This window comes from Diceros bicornis, chromosome 17 (assembly GCF_020826845.1).
Source record: "Diceros bicornis minor isolate mBicDic1 chromosome 17, mDicBic1.mat.cur, whole genome shotgun sequence".
Taxonomy (NCBI): Eukaryota; Metazoa; Chordata; class Mammalia; order Perissodactyla; family Rhinocerotidae; genus Diceros; species Diceros bicornis.
Window position 1 is genome coordinate 58369073 of NC_080756.1, and position 22575 is coordinate 58391647.

Consider the following 22575-nt stretch of genomic DNA (forward strand, 5'->3'; position numbering starts at 1 on the left):
TGAAACTATTCAAAGGCTCCCACTACCCAGCCAGAAGGATTTCCTGCATGTCCTCACCCTTCTGACTCTCTTCCCTGCATCCCTTTCCTGTGTGTACTGGGCCCCGGGAAGGTAAGCTCCCAGAGAGGAACGGTGCCTCCTGGTCCTCGAGGAGATGTTTTGAAAGGAGGGGGCTCTAGCCACACAGCACCCGTCCAGGGGTCAGGGGAGGAGGGCAGCCACAGCCAAGTCTATGGGCTGAGCTATTGGAGAAGCTGGGCAGGTGTTTCTTTCGGGGAGACCTATCCTAACCCTATAGTCCACTTCTCCAAGCCCTGTCCTTGGAAATGAGCTTTTCAGGACCAGCTTCTCTGGCTCCAGACCCGGCAACCAATTCAGGACTTGCCATTCAAAGACTCAAGAGCATACGGGGTCCATGTTGGACCATCCCCTACCCCTCAGTGTCTCCTGTAGGTCCTTTTCCAGTAGTACTACAGCCCCCGTAGGGCTGTACTTCTCACCCAGATGTGGGTGCCACTACCACCTGTCAGAAGAGGGCCTCCTTCTATTAGCCCAGCTCTCCGGCCCCACTGGCCCCACTCCTCATCTCAGCTCCCAACACTATTTGGCCATCTTGTGCTCGCTCCTCCCCTTCTTGCTGGTCCTGCCCTCCCCGGGTTCCCATCCATGGCTCAGGCACCCTATGCCCACTCCTCCTCTTCTCTCCTCACTGACACCGATGTACTAGGTGGAGGAAGGGAGAGTTCATCGAAGGGCTTACCCAGAACTTCACCAGAAAAAAGGCATTGGAAGGTCCCCGTTCAAAGAGCTCCTTGAGTCCGCCCTTTTTCTCTGGGAATTTGTCATAGATCTGGCGGATGTCCACGGCTTCGAGGTAGGGGTCACTGTAGCTTGGGCTTGACTGGCCGATGTGCACAAACAAGTGTTTGTTGTACTGTGGAGAGAAGGGCTGGTCTGACGGAGGCGGGAAGCAGCGAGGCAGACAGACAGACAGAACGACCACAGCGCAGATCCCAGCCTCGTGACCTGGAGCAAGTAACTTCACCTAGCTCTGGGCCTCAGTTTCCCCACTGGTAAAATGGAGACAGTGCAAGGATGGAATGTGAAGCAAAGTGAACGGGTATAAAGCCTCTGGTCAGGGCATGGCACCCAGCAGGTGCCCACCAAATCACAGGTGTCATCTGTGTCATTCTCAGTCCTGGCCGTGTCAGTGAACATCCTTCGGGAAGTCACGTTCTGTCTCTGGGCTGCTGTTATCTCAAGTGTGATGGGAGACCACTGACCTCAATGTCTTCACACTGTGCTCCACCCTTGGAGACGGGGGCTCGGGTGCCTCTGTGCCTCTCACATGCGCCTTGCTACAACCAAAGAAAGTCTGCTTCTGCGGTTGTGCACTGGGCTTCTGAGTAAGAGCCTGTCTGATTCATGTGTTCCTCAGCCAAAACTCCAGTTTGAAAATGTCAAAGCGAAACGCTCTGTGAAGTCCTCCGGCTCCGGCATCCTGTTAGCTCAGCCTCCTCAGGCGCTAGTCTGACCTTTGCAGGTGACGCTGGTCACTCAGGACACGGGACACTAAAGGGGTCAGGGTGGGTGGAGCTGCTGCTCCCTCTGGTGACCCAGAGGATGTGGGTCAGACACAGGAGGCTCCTCAGAGCCACAGGGGAAGGACGGAACAGCCGGGGTGGGGCTGGGAGGAAAGGGAACATGGAGGGAGAATGCAGGTCAGGGAGGGAGCAGGGAAGGAGAGGTCTTGATAGCTGGATGGGAGAAATAAACTGCACAAGGGAGAGAGGGAAGGTAAAGAGGGGAGAGAAGAGGGAGGTGGAGGGGGGAAGGAAAGGAAGAGCAGAGGAAGGGTCAATGGAAGGGAAGAGTGGGAACGTGGAAACTAAATTAAGCCCCAAAGTGGAGTGGGGCAGAGAGCAGGGCGAGAAAGCCAGAGGCAGGGAGCAAAGGGCTGGAGAAGGTGCGAGAGCTAGAGCCTCCAGGAATGAGAGGGCGGGCAAGCCGGCCAGGCGGAGGCCAGGACCTACCGTATCAGGATCTTGCTGCTGCTCCAGGAAGGCAGAGAACTCCAACATCCAGAGCTTGGAGCTGGCCACGCTGCGGCCCTGCCACGGGGGTGCTGGTGGTGCTGAGGGCGATGGGGCGGGTCCTGCAGGAGACTCAAACCCTGCACGCAGCAGCGGGAGAGGCACATGGGAACCTGTCCACACACAGCTGCCCTGCCGATACCCTCTGCGAGGACCCCAGGCCCACCAGTGAGACCCCGTGCTGGCTAGGGGACCTCCTGTCTTCCTTAAACCGGCCTCCCAGCAGGGCTGGTGGAGGGCAGTGCAAAGCACTGGTGTGTCCAGGCGCCCCCGGGTGAGGGCTTAGCAGGTACGACTCAGTCCCCTTGGGCCCCTGCTCAGAACCATACTCCAGAGAGACTGGATGTCTGCTGGATGCTGGATTGGGGCCGGGATGCCTTGCTGGCCTGAGGGCTCCCAGAGCAGGCACTGCTAGGTTCTTGCCCTCAAGAAGCTTCTGGTCCAGCAGGGAGATGACCAGACAAATCAACTGCTACAATGACAGAAGCCCCGTGAGAATCTGAAGTGCCCTGCTGGGTTCCCTGCTGCCTCTCCAGACCCAGAACAGGCACTCAGTACAGGTTCGCTAGTAGATGACGCAGTGAACGTGATACAAATGGATAAGGTAGCACTCAGCTCTGAAGAGGAGCTCCTGGAGCACCTCAGGGGCGGTCAGGAAAGGTCTCCCCAAGAAGGGGACGCTTGAGAGCAGTTATGACATTCAGGCAGGTGGCAGCAGGTGAGGACAGGGAAGGGGCACTCCGAGCAGAGGGCACAGCAGAGGCAAAGGCACTGTGAGAAGCACAGTGGGTTTGCAATCTCATTCTTTGGTGGAACTGGAGAGAAGGGCGGGTCTGTGCCAGTGCAGGACCAAGACTCAAGAGACGGGCCTGGGCGCTCGCTAACAAGGACGAATTTCAGCCTGAGAGTTCAGAGAGACTAGAGGATTCTCAGCAGGCAGGGAAATGATCTCATCTCCGTTTCTGAAAGCTCCTGTTCCGTCGTGCAGGAGGGACTGGGCGGGAGTGGGGTGGACTAGAAGCCACTAGGAGGGTTCCCTGGCGGAAAAATGAAGAAGGCCTGAACTAAAGCAGTGCAGTGGAGTGAAGAGGGGACACAGGAGGGACAGGAGGGGAGACTGGGGGATGTGAGAGGGCAGTGAGGCGGAACTGCAGACCACGCCAGGTTTTCCAGGCCGGGAGTCTGGGGAACGGGGGCCCCCAGTGCTGAGGCAGGTAACTCAGCAGCACGCGGAGGAAGGAGAAGGAGGAGAAACAGTCAGAGGGGTGGGCGGAGGACCACGCTGGACACATCAGCCGGTGCTGAACGCATCAGGTGAATTGTTCACTGGTGCGTCCAGCACTGCGCACTGAGGAAGCGCAGCAGAGCGGACACGATCCGATATACGGAAAACACAGACGCATCAGTCGGACACTGCCCCCACACAGACAAGGACACCAGGGCCAAGCGCCAGGCGGAGGTGCCCAGAGCGCTGGGCGGGGTGGAGGACGGAGGGAGGGAAGTGGGAGGAGAGAAAGCTGAGGTAACAGGAAGAACCACGTGAGTCCTACTACAGAGCTGAGACTGCATCCTGCAGGCACCAGGGAGCCCATAAAGGATTTTAGAAGCAGCACAGTGAGACTGTTGCTTTCAAAAGACCACATGGGGGAATTACAGGGCGAGAATGAGGGAAACCAGACTGGAGACAGGCTGGGTAAGAGGCTGCTGTCGTCACCCAGGCAAGAACCTGGAGGGCGAAGACAGTGGGGCCAGTGAGAGGAGAGGACAGACGAGGGGGGACTGCACGGGGCCGGGAGAAAGCAGCAATCAGGAACCCAGGAGGGGAGCAGGGCTGCTCTTGGAGCAGGAAAAGCCAGTCCAGGACGTAGGCAGGGAGTCAGTCTCAAGCCAGAAAGGTGGTTGAGGCTGAGGATCCTGTCTTGCCCTGCAGAGTGGAAGGTGGTGAGGGACCCTAATGAGAAAGAAGCAAGGACAGAGCTGGTCACCTGAGCAGTGAGAGGCAGGGGCTCCCGTGCTGGCCCAGCCGGCTGAACCTTGTCTGGCCCCACCACGCTCCGGGCCTCTTCCCGGGAGGGTTCCCCTGCTAGTGAGGGGACCCAGGCTAGAAAGCTGTGCTGTCCTCAGACCTCCCATCTTGAAGGAGAGGATTAGAACATCACTAAGAAGGAGGCGCCCCAGCAGCCCACGTGTACAGGGCACACACGCAGCACACAAGGGTGGCTAGGCGGAGCAGCCGCCCAGGCACAGGCACTGCCCTCTGACCTCTGTGCACCCCTGCCAGCCCTGAGTCGAAGCTGGGGAGGAGAAGAAGCAGCCCCAGGGGCATGAGGGGCTTGGCTCACAGGAGAGGTGTGCACGCTGCGGGGAGGAAAGAGGTGGGGCCAGCAGACTGGGATGTCCATCTGAGCACATGACAGGGCGGCATCTAAGAGGGTCATGAAGTGTCCAGCTTTCGGAGGCCTGGGATCTGGGGGTAGGAGCTGGGACGTGCAAAGGAGCCACACACTACTGACCTACCTGGCAGAGGCAGCGAAGGCTGGACAGTATAGTTTTGTTGACAGAAAGGTTTCACACTGCAGGAGACAGGAGAGAGGAGGTGTAAGCCTTGGGGCAGGTCACAGCCCTAGAACCTCAAGTTACATCCAACGGTCTCTGTGTGGGGGGCCCTGGAGGTCTGGCCATCAGTGGCCTTGGTGGCCTTTGGCTTCTCACTCCCTTCCCCTGACAATTTCTTCAGGTTTTGTGACAGATCCACAGAAGCAGCATATGTTGGGAAAATCCACCCCTCCCTCCCCGGCCAGCCAGAGGTCTGGTTCCCAGCCTACTTCCCTTGAGGTCCCAAGCTCTGGCCCTGCTATACCCTGGATGGACTGGAGGTTCAGCAAATGTGACCCCAGGGTGCCCCCACTGCAGACGGAGCTGACGTCTGAGAGCAGGAGAGCCCGATTGCTCAGCTCAAGGCCATCCTGGAAAGCTGACCCCAGACTGGCCCCATCCCACCTGGGGGGCCAGGCTCTATTGCATGGTTTATGGGCTCAAGTTCAGTTCAGGGAGCATCGGGTAGCAGAAACCAGGCCATACTCACTCATGGGATGTTCCAGCTTGGCCTGGCAAAGCTCCTTGCCAAAACTGAGGAGGCAAAAAGCGCAGAGTCAGCGTAGCCTGTGTGCACGTGGGCCCATGGTGCGGGGAAAGACAGAGCAGGGGCCTCAGTTGGAAGGAGAGGCTGAGAGCCTGGACCCAGCGGGTGGTGGGAGAAAGGTAACACTACCATCTGAACTAGGCCAGAGCAGCATCCCAAAGTCTGTTTCAAGGAACTCTAGTCTCTGGAATGCTCTGTCGATAATGTGTTCCATGGGAGAAACGCCGGGTTTGGTAAACACGGCTCACCTTGTTCCTCCCTTAGAGATTCACAGGGCACCATAAGCTCTGAACAGTCCTCGAGTCAGAAACTCATTCAGTTCTAAGGGTCTCAAACTTGCCTATACACAGAATCATTTTGTGTCACATCTATTCAACATCCTGATGGGCTAGTGGTCTCAGGAACACACTTTGAAAAACGCTGGACGAGAGGCTCACCGAGCACAGGGCCTGTCACTGCCCCTTCCCCATATGTCCAGGGGGGTGCAGGAGGAACATCTTCAAGACCCCTTCAGTCTCTACAGCCAAGAACACCCTGTGAGGACACAGCCCTGCAGAGGAGGAGCCTTTCTAGACCACTGTGAAAGAGTGACCAACCTGGCCACACACGGCCCAAAGACCAGTTCTCAGGTGGAGAAATTTAAAATTGGAACAAGAGGGGCCGGCCCCGTGGCTCAGTGGTTAAGTGCGCACGCTCTGCTACTGGCGGCCTGGGTTTGGATCCCGGGCGCGCACTGACGCACCGCTTCTCTGCCATGCTGAGGCCGCGTCCCACATACAGCAACTAGAAGGATATGCAGCTATGACATAAAACTATCTACTGGGGCTTTGGGGAGAAAAGGAGGAGGATTGGCAATAGATGTTAGCTCAGAGCCGGTCTTCCTCAGCAAAAAGAGGAGGATTGGCATGGATGTTAGCTCAGGGCTGATCTTCCTCACACAAAAAATAAATAAATAAATAAATAAAATAAAATTGGAACAAGAATGTTATAAACCAATGTTACCACAATCAAAATAAATAAATAAATAAAAATAAAATAAAAATAAACCTGGAACAAGGGTTTGTTCTTGGACGTCAGGCCTCACCCTGGAAGGAGAGCAGTGCTGAGCACCTGAGGGAGGAGTGGGGATGAGGCCGGGGGGGTGGAGGGCAACTCAGGGACGTGCTGGGGCTGCACCAACGCCCCAGCTTCAGCCCCCACCCCCAGGACTTCAGCTTCTTCATCTGTATGGGCCCCCTCTGTGGAGCTACTCGGTCGATCAGCTGATGGGGGCAGCTTTGCCCCTTGTGAAAGGTCTGCTGCCTTACTGCCAAGGCCCCCAAGAAGGTGCTTCCAATATCAGCAGCGCCGTGACTCAGCATGGCCCCTGGGTCCTTGGTCCCTCCTTCCCCCTGGCTCTCTTGGCCTGAGAGCACCCAAGTGAGAGAAATTTGGTGTGGCCAGTGCTTCTGGCTCTTCGGAAGGGGGAGGAGTGAGAAGGAGAGGGCTGGTGTGGCCTCTGGCTCCAGGCACTTACCCCTGAGACTGCTGGGTAGCCTGGGCCCCGGGCAAGGGCCATTTTACTGTGGAAGGCTGTGGCGGAGATGATCTGGGCGGACGACATGGTAGCCATGCTCTGCAGGGCCTTGTCCTTAGCTGCCTGATCCTGGGGGAAGACATTGGAAGGGAGGACCTCAGCAGTGGTCACTACAGCATGCTTAGGCAAGGCGGGGTCTATGCTTGTGGTCAGGGAAGCTGTCCCACTGCCAGTGGCCAGAGCCCTGGACTAGGCCCCAGGAGACCAGGCTTCCGTCCCTACAGTGCTATTAACCTGCTTTGTGACTTTGAGCAAGTCACTTGGTTTCTCTGATCAGTTTCCTCATTTGTCATAGGGCATAACACTCACCCTGCCTATTTTATTAGAGTTTAAAGACAGTTTGGAGACCACCTGCCAGGCCCTATCTCAATTCACTAACCACAGGGACACCGTGGGAACAGGGACCCTTCAGTCTTTGCTCACCTCCACACCACTGGTGGCTGCCACGGCAGCTGGCTCATGGTAGATGATGCATAAATATCTGTCGGACCCCTCCTCGAGTGGACGGGAGGGGTCATCCTCGGAAGCACGGGGGCTGTTTGGAGGCATGGACCATCTCCTGCAGCCCCCAGTCTCAATCCTGCCCTCTGGGTCACCTCTCGAACCGTGGGCACCCAGGACACTCTGCTACCCTCTGTGGGTCCAAAGACCCCAAAGAATGGGTTCACCCTGCACAGCTCTGAACAAATAAGCACCTAGGACACAGATAATAATAATTTTCTATATTTGTATAAGCCAGTGGTTTCCATCCTGAGCTCCCCAATCCCAAAGGTCTTCAAAACTGATGAGACACCATTTCTATATTCCAAAAAGCCTCATGGGAATTATATCTTTGTCCAAAATAAGACACATACACAGACTGGAACAGCAAGTATTAGTCTGTGTGTGTAGCTTTACTGGGGCTAAAAGGTTGGATTATGTCAACCAGGAGCTCTGATTAGAAAATCTCATATCTTTACGATGAATATTTTTTAATGAATATTTCTAAATGGAAAAGTAAACTAACCACTATTTAGTAATTAACTTGGTAGACCAGACCTGTCCTGAGTGGTAAGCGGGCTGAGAACTGACGGAGGTCCCTGCAGCTCCCAGGTGCTTCCTGCACAGTGATTTCACTTGGCACCACCGCAGCCCCATGAGGAAGCATCACCATGGTGTTAGGCTCTGAAGGGTCCAGGTGTCCACCAGCGTCCGGCGCTGCATGGTTGTGGAGCCTGGACCCAACAGGCCCTTCCACTGGGCCTCTCAGGGACCATTTACACTCACGAGGCACGAGACGGCCCACAGAAGGTAAAGAACGCTATCTCAATTTGATTCTGAATATCACAGCACTCTGTGAGGCTGGCAGGACTGGTAGGATCCCCACTTTAAGATGAAGAAACCAAGGCTCAGAGAATTTGGGTGACTAGGGTGCCAACAGCGGTGATGGTTGGCCCTTCAAGCTTGGTCCAGGTTGGCACATCAACTCACTGCGGGGCCTCTGCAGGCCTAGGGGGGCAGAGCAAACCAGGGAGTGGGGATTCATTGGGATCTGACAGCACCCAGTGTACACCACAGAGGGCATGGGAGGCCATCCTGAGCGGTGGGGTCATCCTCAACCTGCTGTCCTTTGGGGGCCAAACTTGGGCCTTGCTCTCAAAGGCTCTCTGATAAGGAGAGGGAGCTCACCAGCATTAGGCATGCCTCTCCCCAAGGACACCTGCAGTTTCAGGAGGGAAAAGCCAAACACGCCCAGGCCGCCTGCCCGGGCCCTCTCCCTCAGGGAGGACAGCAATGAGGCGCTAGGCCGTACCCTCAACAAGCCTGCAGACCCCTGGATTAACAGTTGCATGATGAGGCGGGAGAGCTTCATCTGCTCAGTGTCAGCAACGTGCGTCCTTCCTGGATAACCGATCTAAACAAAGCCCCGGGGCTCAGGAAACCACGTCCTCAGCGGGGTGGGACAGGAATCAGGGGGAGTGGGAAGGACATTATGGGGAGTGACATCAGTGCCAGGCTACAGAGCCAGGGAGTCACTGAATTCTGGAGCTGGGGAGACCTCGAATACCACCTCGCCTAACCCTCTCATTTCACAAATGAGGAAACACAACGGAGCTCAAGGGGGGTCAGTGACTGGCCCAAGCTCCCACAGCACAAGGGCAGACCAGGCTAGACCAAGCCCCAAGACCCGGGGGACTGCTCGCCGTCCTGCTCTCGCCATCCACCAGGGAGCTTAATTACACTGGGCCCCAGCCCCCTCTGAGAATATGACAAAACCCTCAGGCCAATCTTCCCAGGAAACTGCACAGACATGGAAATGTGCACATTATTTACAGCATTCAAGGTTTCCTTGATGTCTGTCCAGCGGTCCACTGACGGCTGTCCCCATGCCCCAAGTTACAGCCTGTGGACAGGGACAGGTCCAATTCCATGAAGCAAATGTGGGCTGTACAGCTGGGCCCCAAGGGAATTAAAAGTTCCCCTTCGTGGTTCTAAATAGAACGCTGGAAAGTCTGTTCTCTACTCCAGTCCCCTGCTGGGGTCCCAGCGAGTCAGAGGCAGACCAGAGAGGGAAACGAGGAGTAAGCTGGGCTCCAGGACCCAGGGGTGTCCAGGGGTAGATGTGCCAACCTGAGAGGGAGGGATCAACAGCTGAGGCCCAGCCAGCTGTCATGGGGACAAAGGAGCGAGGTGCTGGGCCACAGCTGTGCAGGCGGGGGACAGCTGGGCTGATGGCAAGAGGAATGGGGCTGAGTGGGCAGTGGGGCGTGGCTTCCTCGAAGTTTCTACCCACTCATTCGGAGTCTCCAGTGTCGGGGTCATGGACTACTGGGGCCAGACAGGGCCTTGGAGGTCATGTAGTCCAGGGGCTTTTCAACTGGGTTCTGGGGTACTTTTGGGTTCCAGAGCCACGGGGCCTGAGAGGTGAATGGGAGGAGAGGATCTCTGGCCTGTTCCTCTCCAACCTAGATTTGCCCAGAGTAGCTCCTTTGATAACATATTTGGATGACGTTTTGTTTGGGAAAAAACAAAAGGAGTTTCTGCTGCCTTAAAAAAAACATTTGTAAACTGCTGGTTTTAGTCTAATGTCCCCAAATGTTAGTTCTTCCTACCAAGTAACGGGGCAGGCTCTGCTGTGAACACCTCTGAGACGGGGCGCTTGCTCTCTCCTAGGTTTCACCAAGAGGGCCCCCTAGCGCCAGGGTCCAAAAGGCCTGAGTGCTGTGGGGAGCAGGGCCACCCCGAGGGGAATCCCGTCAGCAGACAGCCCCGTACGGTGGGGCGGATCCAGGGAGGGGAAGGAACTGCCAGTCCCAGAGAGCAAGGTGTAGGAAAGAATCCCACCAGCTCCAGCAATAGCATCCAACCCCACCCCACAGCAGGGCCTCCCATGCCTGGCGACCCCACAGGTGCTGGCTGATGGCACTAAGCGGCTAGGGGGGCTCTAGAGAGGGCCAGCGGCTCAAGGAGGTCCTTAAGGAATGGAGTCTGAAGGGCGATCCCGCTGTGATCTGGAAAGGGCACTGCCCCTGGGGGAGGAGGGCACAGCAGGAGACTGGCCTGTGGCCCCCAGGATGCTGAGGAGCCTGGCAGTCACACACACATGCTCTGAGGTCAAGTGTTCTTCCCTGTGCGGACACAAGAGGTTATAGGCTGAACTCGTTTCCTTAACACCAAGAAGCATGCTGGCCCCTAAACCCAAAGGGAAGACTTTTCCTGCTGGAAAAAGAGCCCAAACTTCTGGGAAGCTCATCCCACCGGGACCCTAGGTCCTCCCTCCCACAGCCGCTGTCGCCCTTACCTTTAGCTTGGCCTGGATCTCACGGGCTTTGCGACGAGCCAGCACCTGGATGTGGCTGGAGACCTGTGGTAGAAAGAGAGGGCTCCTGTCCCTACCTCCCAGACAGCCTGTGCTCCCCCTCCTGGCCCCGGACCCCCAGCCCTCCAAGTCCTCAGTCCACATCTGTGGACTGACTGAATGAATGACTGAATGAATGAGAAGGTCAGTAACGATGGGCCCTCAGTGCTGCCTTCTCCAGCTAATCCAGAGTTGGGTAATAAAGCAAGTGCAGTGTCTGGGCTCTGCTCTCTCCCAGTAGGGCGAGGGGTTTCCTCCCAGGTGGTGGCAGCAGGGACCACAGGGAAACTGAACTGTTGGTGGCACACCAAAGAGACAACCATCCCAACTGGCCCCAGCGAGTGCCCACGCTTGGTCCCGCAGAGGGCCTGGCCCACCTCGGGAGCAGACTGGTGCGGGGTCCCTGCCCCTAGGACCCAGGCCAGTCTCCCAAGGCCCACCTGCTTCCGGGTGCGGGTCTTCCCTGTCCGGAGCTTGATGTAGCGGGCGATCAGCTCATTCCGACCTGCAGAGACACAGACAGCCTCTCAGCGGGCAGAGAGGGACAAAAGGCAGAAAAATGGGAGGGTCTGTGGGGTCCCTTCCCTCACCCTCTGCCCACCTTGAGTGGGTACTTTGGGGTGAGGATTCTGCAGGTTCCCTCCTGCCCTCCTTGGATCCCAGGCATCTCCCAGCAGCATGAGAAGCTGAGGCCTCACGGGGGGACTGGTAACCTGAGAACGAGGAGGTGACAGGGCCATGGGTCTCCTGCCGTGCACAGCTCCGGGAGCCTTCCCAGAGCCTCCCTCTTCACTCCATGCTGGCCACCTCACCTGCCCCTACAGCAACCTGACAATGGCCTCTCTGCTCCCGCCTGGACTTTGACCCTTCCCCTGTGCAGCTCCCACAGTTCCCACCACCTCCACAAATGAGCAGGACCTGACAAGATATCTTGTCCTGTCTGTAGGCAGCAGGGGGCACAGGGGATGTAAGTGCCAAGACACTGAGGGTCCCCAGAGAGGAGTCCCGAGGTCCTTGACTTAGATGCAGAAAACCCAGGCGACCACATCTCCAGCTCCATGGCTCTGACTAGACTGTCAACAGATAATACTGAGTGCTCACCGTGCCCAGCCTCCTAGAGGCTGATGCTGCGTCTGAAAGATCCTGGAAAACTGTAAAGAGCCACCCATGTCCCCTCTTATTATAAAGGAGATTATGAAAAGAGGTTCCCTGTTTTCAAAGAGCTCACCAGCTAGGTGAGGAGAGGCGTGTGCCCACACAACGACTCCAGTGCCTGCTATGGACAGGGAACATGCAGTGTGTTCAGAGGACAAAGGGTCAGTTCAGGCCGGGTGGTCAGGGGAGCCTTCAGCCGGACCGTGACCACCGGGTAGGATTAGACCATAAAGAAGGGCGTTGGGTGGGGGAGAGGGAGGGCGAGAGGGTTTGAGCAGGAGTTGTCACTTCCTTGATCCACCTCTGGGGCCACAGGGCACAGCCACCAGCCCGCCCTGTCCGGCTGGGCCCTGCTGAGCCAGGAGGGCTGTGGCTATGAGTGAGGAAGCTGCTGACACATGGGGGAGGCGAGACGAGTGGGCTGTCCACCACCTGAATTGTAACCAGAGAGCACAGCCAAACCCAAGCTGGCCCCCCAGCTGACCTTTCCCCACTGCCAAGACTGAATTAAAGAGGCCACCCTCAGGAGGTCTCGTCTGCCAGAAAGACTTGCTGGCCTGGGAGCACTGGCCTGTCTGTGTCAGGGGAAGGAGGGAGGGAGGATCTGACCCTGGGGACACTGTCTGTGGGCTGGTCTGCACCTAAAACCACAAACCAGCAAGATGTCCCTTCTCAAAGCTTTCCAGGGAAAGGCATCCCACAGACCCCTTTGGCAGTCCAATGAATTTCCAATAGTCCTACTCTCTGTCTAACCAGAGGCACTTACGCTGCAACTATGAAATGCTGTTTGCACTGTCAGGAGAGTCAAAGTCATCACCAGTGGTGACTGAAAACGGGTCACAGAACTGAGAATTGGGGAGCCAGGCTCCAGCCCAGCAGCTCCACAAACGAGCTACAGGACCTTGGCAAGTCACTTTCCTCTGTGGAGCCTCACTCAACCTTCTCTTCTTCTTCTTTTTTTTTTTTGTGAGGAAGATCAGCCCTGAGCTAACATCCATGCTAATCTTCTTTTTTTTTTTTTCCTGAGGAAAACCAGCTCTGAGCTAACATCTATTGCCAATCCTCCTCCTTGGGGCCGGCCCCGTGGCTTAGCAGTTAAGTGCGTGCGCTCCGCTGCTGGTGGCCCGGGTTCAGATCCCGGGCGCGCACCAACACACCGCTTCTCCAGCCATGCTGAGGCCGCGTCCCACATACAGCAACTAGAAGGTGTGTCCTGTTTTCTGCCCCAGAGACCTGCGCAGCCCACTCCCTCACCTTCATGCCCCTGATGGCATCTTGGCTCAGATGCCATTGTTTTGGGGTTTTCCCTGAGCACCCCACTGAAAGCTGAGGTCACCCTACCCACCCTGCACTGCCAGCACCTCTACTCTCCACAGCAGCTTCTAACATACCACGCGATCTACTCCCTCAGTTCTAGCATCGTCCATCCCCCACTCCCATCGGGAGGAAAGCTCCTGAGAACACGTCTGTCATCTGATTACTCACTTATTTACACCTAACACCTAGAAAACTGCCTGCACATAGCAGCCTCCCAATAAAGACCTGTTAAAAGAACAACAAGGGAATGGCGATGAGAAGTTGTCAGCTGTCCTATTCAGTGTTCTCTCACCTTCTAAGGGAAGGCGCAAGTTAAATAAAGGCAAACAACCTTCTACTTTTGATTAGTCCAACCTAATTTTCAAAGTGCTTCTTTCCCTGGTCTCATTTGAGCCCCTCTACACAGGAGCAAATCCAGATTTTTGTGGAGCCCAAAGCATCTAAAAATTGAGAAGTTTTCTTTGAGAAAAAGAATTAAAAACACAAACACAAAATTAGGTTAAGATCATTTTACGTTAAGATGGATATGTTCACTCTCCTGAAGGTGGTGATGGCTTTGCAGCTGTATACATCTGTCAGAACTCACCAAACTGTCCACTTCAAATCTGTACAGTTCGTTGTATGGTGACTGAACTTCAATAAAACTGCTTTACAAATTTAAATTAGAAATAAAATTTAGGGACTTGGAAGGGCCCATGCGAGTGAGGGGTCTTGATGCGTAAGCCTCATTGCCTTCCCAGTAAATCCACCCCCTCCCCGCAGAAAGGCAGGCAGTTATACCTATCCTCCAGGTGAGGAGCTGAGGTCAGAAAAGCTCACCCAGGCTGTCCACCAGCAGATCTAGGACTAACTGTCCGGGTTTGAGTCCTGGCTCAGCCACTTGCAAGTGGCATAGTGCCTGGCACAGAGAAGATGCTCAGCTTCTGGGAACTCCACTCCCAGACTGGACAGCCTCTCGGGACCCAACGCAGCGGTGCTTCCTCTGCAGCACATGTTAAGCAGCAGCTGGGAGGCCCCTGCCCACCACGGGCTGAGACCCTTCCTCCAGACATCACAGATGACCTGCCTCCATGCAAGGAGCCCCAGGTCATGAAGACAGAGCCCCTGCCCAGCCCCACAACTACCACTGCCCTCCACTACAGGGTCCGGGAGCTCTGCTACCAAACAGGCCATCTTGGCCCGGGGCAAGAGGCCAGCAGTGGGGGCCACAGGAGCCAAACCAAGGGCTCTAAGGCTGGCTCAGCTGTCTATATTTTTCCAAGTTGTGCATCTTCCCCTCTCTTTCTCTGGAGCTGCATCCTCCTCTCCCTTGCTGGCTCATCTCAGCCTATTATTATTCCATCAGCCTCATTCTGCTTGTCAGAGGTGATGCCAGGAGTTGAGTATTCCCCTCTGGGTGGCAGTGAAGTGCAGGGTTTCTGTGGGTGTGCTGAGCCAAGAGGGATCAAAGAGCTTCCTTCCTGCCACCAGAGGTCCTCCAGAGGTCAACCTGGCTATCCTACTGCCTCCAGGCCAGCTGGTATCTAATCCAGGCTTTATTTTTATTTTTTTGTGTGAGGAAGATCAGCCCTGAGCTAACATCCATGCCAATCCTTTTTTTTTTTTTTTTTGCTGAGGAAGACCGGCCCCGAGCTAACATCTATTGCCAATCCTCCTCCTTTTTTTTTTTTCCCTTTTTCTCCCCAAAGCCCCAGTAGATAGTTGTATGTCGTAGTTGCACATCCTTCTTAGTTGCTGTATGTGGGACGCCACCTCAACATGGCCGGACAAGCAGTGCGTTGGTGTGCGCCCAGGATCCGAACTCAGGCTGCCAGTGGCAGAGCACGCGCACTTAACCGCTAAGCCATGGGGCCGGCCCCTAATCCAGGCTTTATATACACAGATAACTGTTGCAGTTCCTGTCACTCTTGTAATAACGGGAACAATAATGAACATTTATTGAGCACTTTTACGTGCCAGGTACCTGTACAAATAGAGAATGAATACTGTGACAGCTTTATTTGCATTCATCAATCCTCACAACAGCTCTTTGCAGCTGGCACTATTATCTCCATTCTAGACAGGGAAATCGAGGGGAAGAGAGGTTTAGAAACTTGTTCAGCGGGCTGGCCCAGTGGCGCAACAGTTAAGTGCGTGCGCTCTGCTTCGGTGGCCTGGGATTCGCTGGTTCAGATCCCGGGCGTGCACCGACGCACTGCTTGTCAAGCCATGCTGTGCCGGCGTCCCATATAAAGTGGAGGAAGATGGGCACGGTTGTTAGCCCAGGGCCAGTCTTCCTCAGCAAAAAGAGGAGGATTGGCTTCGGATGTTAGCTCAGGGCTGATCTTCCTCACACACACACAAAAAAGAAACTTGTTCAGACTCACAGGCCAGCGAGTGGTTGGGATCCAAACCCACGTGGCCTGGTTCTAGAGCCTATCCCTTTACTATTGCACGGCATTACTTCTGTTTAACATGGGATTGAGGGCCATCTCTCTCAGAAGCAGAAGCTGGACCAGAGGACCCCGGAGGGCCTGTCTAGCCTAAGGAAGAAGAAACTGAGGCCCAGAGAGAAGTGATTTACTCAAAGTCACAGTTTGTTAGTGTCCAGGTGCCATGAGAACACACGTTTCCAAGGCTTCACGACTTACACAGGGGCTGCTTTTTCCCATGGACGCCCTCCCCTGGCTGGGCTGGGAGTTTCCTCTGCAAGACACCACTCTGCTCCTCGCCTCTGAATCAGTCCCCCTGATTCTCTGGGTCTCTGCACGAAGTAAGTCCTTCGTGATGTCTGACTGCCCCTTGCCCTGACCCAGGTTCTGGAGGGAGAGCTGACCATTTGGACCCAAGAGCCTGCCCACCAGTTTTCACTTTCTCATGCACAGTGGTACCCAAAGCCGTGGAAGCCAACGTGCCCTGGGTGATATAGACATCAGAAGGCCCACCGACTCAGGGGCAGAAGCAGAGAGACATAGGGAGTATGTACTCAGAGATAGAGCCCTGAAACCACACTGAAGGCCAGCAAAGAAGAGCAGTGGCCGTAAGAAGGTAGCAGACGGGGCCGGCCCAGTGATGTAGTGCTTAAGTTCCTGCACTCCGCTTCGGTGGCCCCGCGTTCAGGGTTTGCAGGTTCGGATTCCGGGCACAGACCTATACACTGCTCGTTAAGCTATGCTGTGGCGGCATCCCACATACAAAAAAAAATAGAGGAAGACTGGCATGGATGTCAGCTCAGGGACAATCTTACTCAAGCAAAGAGGAAGACTCGCAACAGATGTTAGCTGAGGGCCACTCTTCCTCACCAAAAAAAAGAAAGAAAGTAGCAGAAAATCCAGATGATTTAGTGGGAGGGAAGAGAGCTGTATCCTTGTCCAGCTCTGCCACCAGCTGCATAACCCCACCCAGGCCTTCTCCCCTCCGTGGCTGAGATCACATGCTGGGGAAGCAGGAGGCCAGCCTGGACCTCGGTGGAGGCCAGGCGGGCAGCTGGGCATTGCAGTGCAGCAGGTGGCCTTGGCCAACCCCAGAGAGGGCCTGGGTGGGGCTGGAAAGGACGCCCCCACCAGACCATGGCCCATCTGTCAGGGGACATGTGTCCAACCGCCCCCAGCTCACACAGCTCACAGCCACGGCCCCACCCCACCATGGCGAAGACTGACGAGGGAGAAAGGGGGGCCTTGGATACCCACAGGCTGAGGGGGAGCATTCCCGATGCAGGCTCCACACAGGGTCACCACTGGTTTCTCCTACCCACACCCAGCGTCACTCACCCTGCCAGCCACCCCAGGTTTTCCTCAGTCACACATGACTACTAACACTGTTAGCCCATCTGCAAACTCCCGTCTGGGACAGGTCATTTCTGTACCTCCTCTCCTCTGGACTGACTCCCGTGTCTGCGCCAGCCCCCTCTGGGCCATAAACATACCTAATGGCATAAAGTCAGTAAAGCACACGCCATTTCGCAGAAGGTCAGTAAAGTCAGCTTTATTTTAATATCATTTATAAGGTCCTGTGGTAACTAACACTATTAGTTTTCAAAATTGGAAAGGGCTGAGAACTGGAGGGCGCAAGCCTCCCTACCCAAGAGGAAGCGGATCTGCACCGTGTGGATCTTTGGTTCACCAGAGGCCTCTCCAGGAGCGAGCCCTTACTGTGAGCTCTCCATTTCACCCTGCAGGTTGGGGCCTGGGGGGAGGCCGCCATCCTCCACAGCCAGCCCTAGTCCTGATGGCCTGGGGGCCTCTCTGTGCAGGGATCATGAAGCTATAAACACCTGCAGCTGGAGGAGGCGGCTATTTGTGGAGAAGAAACTTCTGCCTGAAGCCCAAGAAGGCAGTGATTAGGCCTGACATCTGAGCTATCACCACTGTTGTCCCTGGAGGGCTCTGAGGCTTCTGGCGAAATCCTGCCCAGTCTTCAAGGCCACTGCCCACCCCAAGAAGTGTTCCCTGATCCCCACCCAGTGGGTGTGGCCTCTCCTGCCTCCAGGCCATGGTGCACAGGGTCTGTGACTTTCTCATGGTCCTTGGCTAAAGTCATTTGAGCCCTTGTCTTACTCCCTCACTAAAATGTGAGCTCCTCGAGAGCAGGGAACACGTCTCATTCCCCTCTACACTCCAGTGCTGTTCACTGGGCACCTCTTCTGTGCTGAAATCCCTGTAGCAACACTGAAAGGCAATATCTCCTTCCAATGAGCACAGGGAAAGATGCTCAACATCATTAGAGAAATGCAAATCAAAACCATGAGATAGCACTTCACACCCACAAGGATGACTATTAAATCAATCCGATCAAAAAACGGGCAGAGGATCTGAACATTTTTCCAAAGAAGACATACAGATGGCCAGCAGGCACATGAAAAGATGCTCAACATCACTAATTATTAGGGAAATGCAAATCAAAACCACAATGAGATATCACCTTACACTGTCAGAACAGCTATAATCACCAAGACAAAAAACAGCAAATGTTGGAGAGGCTGTGGAGAAATGGGAACCCTAACTCACTGCTGGTGGGAATGCAAACTGGTGCAGCCACTACGGAAAACAGTATGGAGATTCCTCAAAAAATTAAGAATAGAAATACCATACGATCCAGCTATCCCACTACTGGGTATTTATTGGAAGAACTTGAAATCAACAATTCAAAGAGATTTATGCACCCCTATGTTCACTGCAGCATTAGTCACAATAGCCAAGACGTGGAAGCAGCCCAAGTGCCCGTCTACTGATGAGTGGATAAAGAAGATGTGGTAGACATCTATGTACACAATGGAACACTACTCAGCCACAAAATCGTCCCATTTGCAACAACATGGATGGACCTTGAGGTTAAGTGAAATAAGACAGACGAAGACAAATACTATGTGATTTCACTCATATGTGGAAGATAAACAAACACATGGATAAAGAGAACAGATTAGTGGTTACCAGAGGGGAAGGGGATGGAGGGGGTGGGTGAAAGGGGTAAAGGGGCACATATGTGTGGTGATGGATAAAAATTAGACTACTGGTCGTAAACACAATGCAGTCTACACAGAAACAGATATATAATAATGTACACCTGAAATTACACAATATTACAAACAAATACCACCTCTATAAAATAATTGAAAAAAAGAAAAACGTGAGAACACTGAAAAAATAAAATAAAATAAAATAATGAAAAATGACAAGTGTTGGCAAGGATGTGAAGAAATTGGAACCCTTGTGCATTGCTGGTAGAATGTAAAATGGTGCAGCCACAGTGGAAGATAGTTTGATTGTTCCTCAAAAAGTTAAATACCGAATTACCATATGATCCAGCAAATCCATCTCTAGGTATATACCCAAAAGAAGTGAAAGTAGGGACTAAGATACCTGTACACCCATGTTCATAGCAGCATTATTCACAACAGCCAAAAAGTGGAAACACCCGAGTGCCCACCAATAGATAAACGGAGAAACAAAATGTGGTGTATCCATACAATGGACTATTATTCAGCTATAAAAAGGAATGGAGTTCTGACACATGCTACAACATGGATGAACCTTGAAGACACTGTGGTAAGTGAAATAAGCCAGGCACAAAAGGACAACTATTGTATGATTCCACTTATATGAAGTACCTAAAACAGGCAACTTAAGAGACAGAAAATAGAATAGAGGTTACCAGGGGCTGAGGGGAGGAGGGAATGGGGAGTTCGTGTTTAATGGGTATGGAGTTTCTGTTGGGGAGGATGAAAAAGTTCTTGGAGGAGACAGATAGTGATGGCAGCACAACAATGTAACTGTATGTAATGCAACTGAACTGTACACTTAAAAACAGTTAAAACGGTAAATTTTATGTAATGTATATTTTACCACAATAAAATAAATATAACCAAAACCAAAAAAAGGTATTATTATAATTATCATCCCCATTTTAACAAGAAGAAAGGGAAGCTGACAAAAGTTAAACAACTCACCCAAGGTCACACTGTACTGGGACAGAGAGTGGATTGGAGCCTAGGCTCACATCAGGCCTTGGGAAGCACAAAGTCAGGGTTCCAGGCCATGAGGGAGAGCATGGAAGGAGCTGGAAACCACAGGGTGACAAATCAAAGGGCAGAAATGGATCCAGGGAAGACGGCAAGGAGGGAGGGGGCGGAAGAAGCTCTGTCCCATCACCTCAGTGACAAGAGCCCCAAGCCGGGTCCAGTCCCTGCTCTGCCACCCACTAGCTGTGTGACTCAGCCAACACGAGGATCCTTTCACCCCTGACAGTCCGTTGTTGCAGTGCCTTGCCCAGATCCCCACTGGGGTACCCCAAACCACCATGCAGAGTCTTGCCTCTGGGCCAATGCTCACTCTCTTTCTCCTTGACCAAGCACTCCCTCCTCCACTCAGCTCAAACACCACCTCCTCCAGAAAACTTCCAAGAGAACCTAGCCCCCTGGTTTACTGGCTGCATACAACATAAGTGCCATTAGTGTACTTTCCCAAGCTGTTTCTCTGGCCTCTCCCCTTGGAGCATGACATGGTAGAGAACAGAGACCACAGCCCTCAGCCCGGGCCTGGTTCACAGTGGTGGGCACTTGATCAGACCAGCCGACGAATAACAGGAACGGGACGCCTAGGCACCCAGTGAGACAAAGGAGAAAGCAAGGAGAAGAGAAGCAGAGAGACACAGCGGGAGAAGAGAGGCAGACCGACTGGGAGATTCAGGAGCAACCTCCAGAGGGCGACAGGCATGGCGGGCGGAAAGGAACGAAGGCACAGAGGAAGGCAGAGCCACCAGGCCATCTGGCAAGCAGGAGGGAGAAAGAAGACAGCCAGGGCGGAGCTGAGCCGTGAGGAGGACAGGCAGAGAGTGCGGGCAGACGAGAGAGAGAAGCTGCCCCACGCTCACCTCCCCACTACCTGCCCACAGGGCCAGAGCCCAGGCTGGCCAAAGCAGGTCACAGTGACCAGTACAGCAGTGCCAGGGCGAGGGTCACACAGTGACAGGGCAAAAATGAAAGCGGCTGAGAGCAGCAGAGGGCCTGGCCCGGGAGCTGGTCCACAAGCAACGCAGGCTCACTCAGAAATAACAGGCGCTAATCTGTCCTGCAGCTCTGCATGTCACCTGCGTGTCTGCCTGCCCCTCGTCGCGTCCTGCTCTGAGTGGGCCGAGACAGGGGCTGGGGCTGGGAGCAGGCCTAATCCCTGTCCTCAGAGTCTCCAGGGTGCGATTCCTCCTCTGGGCACCCTGGAATCAATTTGCTCTTCCTCCTGCCCGAGGCCTGCTACCCACCTGCTTGTTCTCAGCTCCCACCCTGTGCCCCACCAGGCTGGCCCGCCTGGAAAACAAGTGGCGGCCTCTGGACATGGGGAAGTGGGGGAGCGCAAAGACCTCGGCTCTGGGGTGTTCAGGATGGGGCTGGAGCCCAGGAGGATGGCAAGAGTGGGTCCCCCAAGGGAAGATGAGAAGACAGAGGAGAGCAGCCAGAGTGAGACGAGGTCTGAGTCAGCTTGGCAGCTTGTCCCTCTTCCTCTGCCTCCCTGGGGGCCCATCCCACACACTGGGGCTGAGCTCAGAGCTATATATACCTCCCAGCTGGGCGGGTCAGCTCTGCTGAGAGCCCCTCCATCAACTCCCAGCATGGTCCTGCCTTGGCTCAGACCCCATGCCTGGTAAGAAGAGATGGGGATAAGCCAGTGTCTGGACCCCAGCAGGATCTGTACTCACAGAGGACAGGTGCTGTGGGGGCTGGGTGAGTCACCAGACACTGCAGAGCAGCCTCTAGTCCCCCTGCCCGGAGCCTGACCCACCTGGAGCCCGGGCCAAGCAGAAGGCGGGGGCAGGGGGAAGGCAAGGAGGAGGCAGGGCCGGCTTCACAGAGCTCACAAAGGCCATTCAGGGTGATGGGGGAGCACTGTGTTTGGAAGCCAGAGACCTGGGTTCCAGCCCCAGCTGCCCCACTTACCACCTGAGAGACTCTGGGAGAAACTCTTGGCTTCTCTGAGCTTCTATCTCTGCATCTGCAAGCAGAGGCTGTAATTCCTCCCTCCCCTTCCCTGAAAAGACTGGTGAGATAATGGATGTCAAAGACCACGGGGAGCCCATAGCTAAGAGGGTTCCGGCCTCAGGGCCCGCTCCTCTCTCTTCCTCCCAGGTCCTCCTCGGTGTGATCCCTCCACCCTCCGCAGCTCCCAGTCTCTCTGCATAGGGGAAGGAGAGCCACAAACGGACCCCAACAGGCCAGAACAGTTTGCCAAACACCGTTTTCATCCTACTCTCCCCTGCCCCCCCCCAACAGCTCTCCTTCTGCCACACAGAATTCCAACCCAAGGCCTGCTGGAAATCCACAGCCTTGCATTTCCCAAACTCTTTGGTCACAATCATCTGGTGACCAAAGGTAAAGTCTCTTAACCCCAACACCTTTACACGTGAAATGGGGATAGAACTATTCACCCATAACAACTAAATGAAGCTAAGCCTCCACCCAAATGTCCATCGACAGATAAATGGATAAGCAAAATGTGGTCCATCCATACAACGGAACATTATCCAGTCTTAAAAAGGAAGGGGATTCTGACACACGCTACAACATGGAGGAACCTACAGGACATTAGGCTAAGTGACATAAGCCAGTCACAAAAAGACAAATACTGTGTGCTCCACTTATGTAAGGCACTAAGAGCAGTCATATCCATAGAGATGGAAAGGAGAATGGTGGTTGTCAGGGGTTTGGGGGAGGAGGAAATAGGGAGTTATTGTCTAATGGGTACAGAGTTTCAGTTTAGGAAGATGAAAAAGTTCTGGGGATGGATGGTGGGACAACAATGTGAATGTACTTTATGCCACCAAACCGTACATTTAAAAAATGGTTAAAATCATAAATTTTATGTTATATATTTTACCACTCACACAAAAAGAAACAACTCAGCATCAGAGCCTGGTCCACAGTGGCACTCAATAAATGTCTGCTGAGTCTGCCACCTCCTGCCGTCCCCAAAGGCGTTCCCAGACACTG

The 22575-nt window shown here is 54.3% G+C and overlaps 1 protein-coding gene across 3 annotated transcripts in view; it reads right to left on the bottom strand.

Moving 5' to 3' along the window:
• Nucleotides 1-22575, bottom strand: part of TEAD4 (TEA domain transcription factor 4) — a 38750-nt gene that overhangs the window by 13811 nt on the left and 2364 nt on the right. Inside the window, exons 2-9 of one of the 3 annotated variants that reach the window (XM_058559047.1) lie at nucleotides 11251-11362; nucleotides 11090-11154; nucleotides 10593-10655; nucleotides 6752-6880; nucleotides 5179-5222; nucleotides 4611-4666; nucleotides 2034-2173; nucleotides 761-934 (exon numbers count right to left, since the gene is read on the bottom strand). In XM_058559047.1, the coding sequence (XP_058415030.1) occupies nucleotides 761-934; nucleotides 2034-2173; nucleotides 4611-4666; nucleotides 5179-5222; nucleotides 6752-6880; nucleotides 10593-10655; nucleotides 11090-11154; nucleotides 11251-11362 (783 nt within the window). Of the gene's footprint in view, nucleotides 1-760; nucleotides 935-2033; nucleotides 2174-4610; nucleotides 4667-5178; nucleotides 5223-6751; nucleotides 6881-7234; nucleotides 7413-10592; nucleotides 10656-11089; nucleotides 11155-11250; nucleotides 11363-22575 lie in introns of those variants that run through there. The other 2 variants (XM_058559048.1, XM_058559049.1) reach the window with 2 other exon arrangements.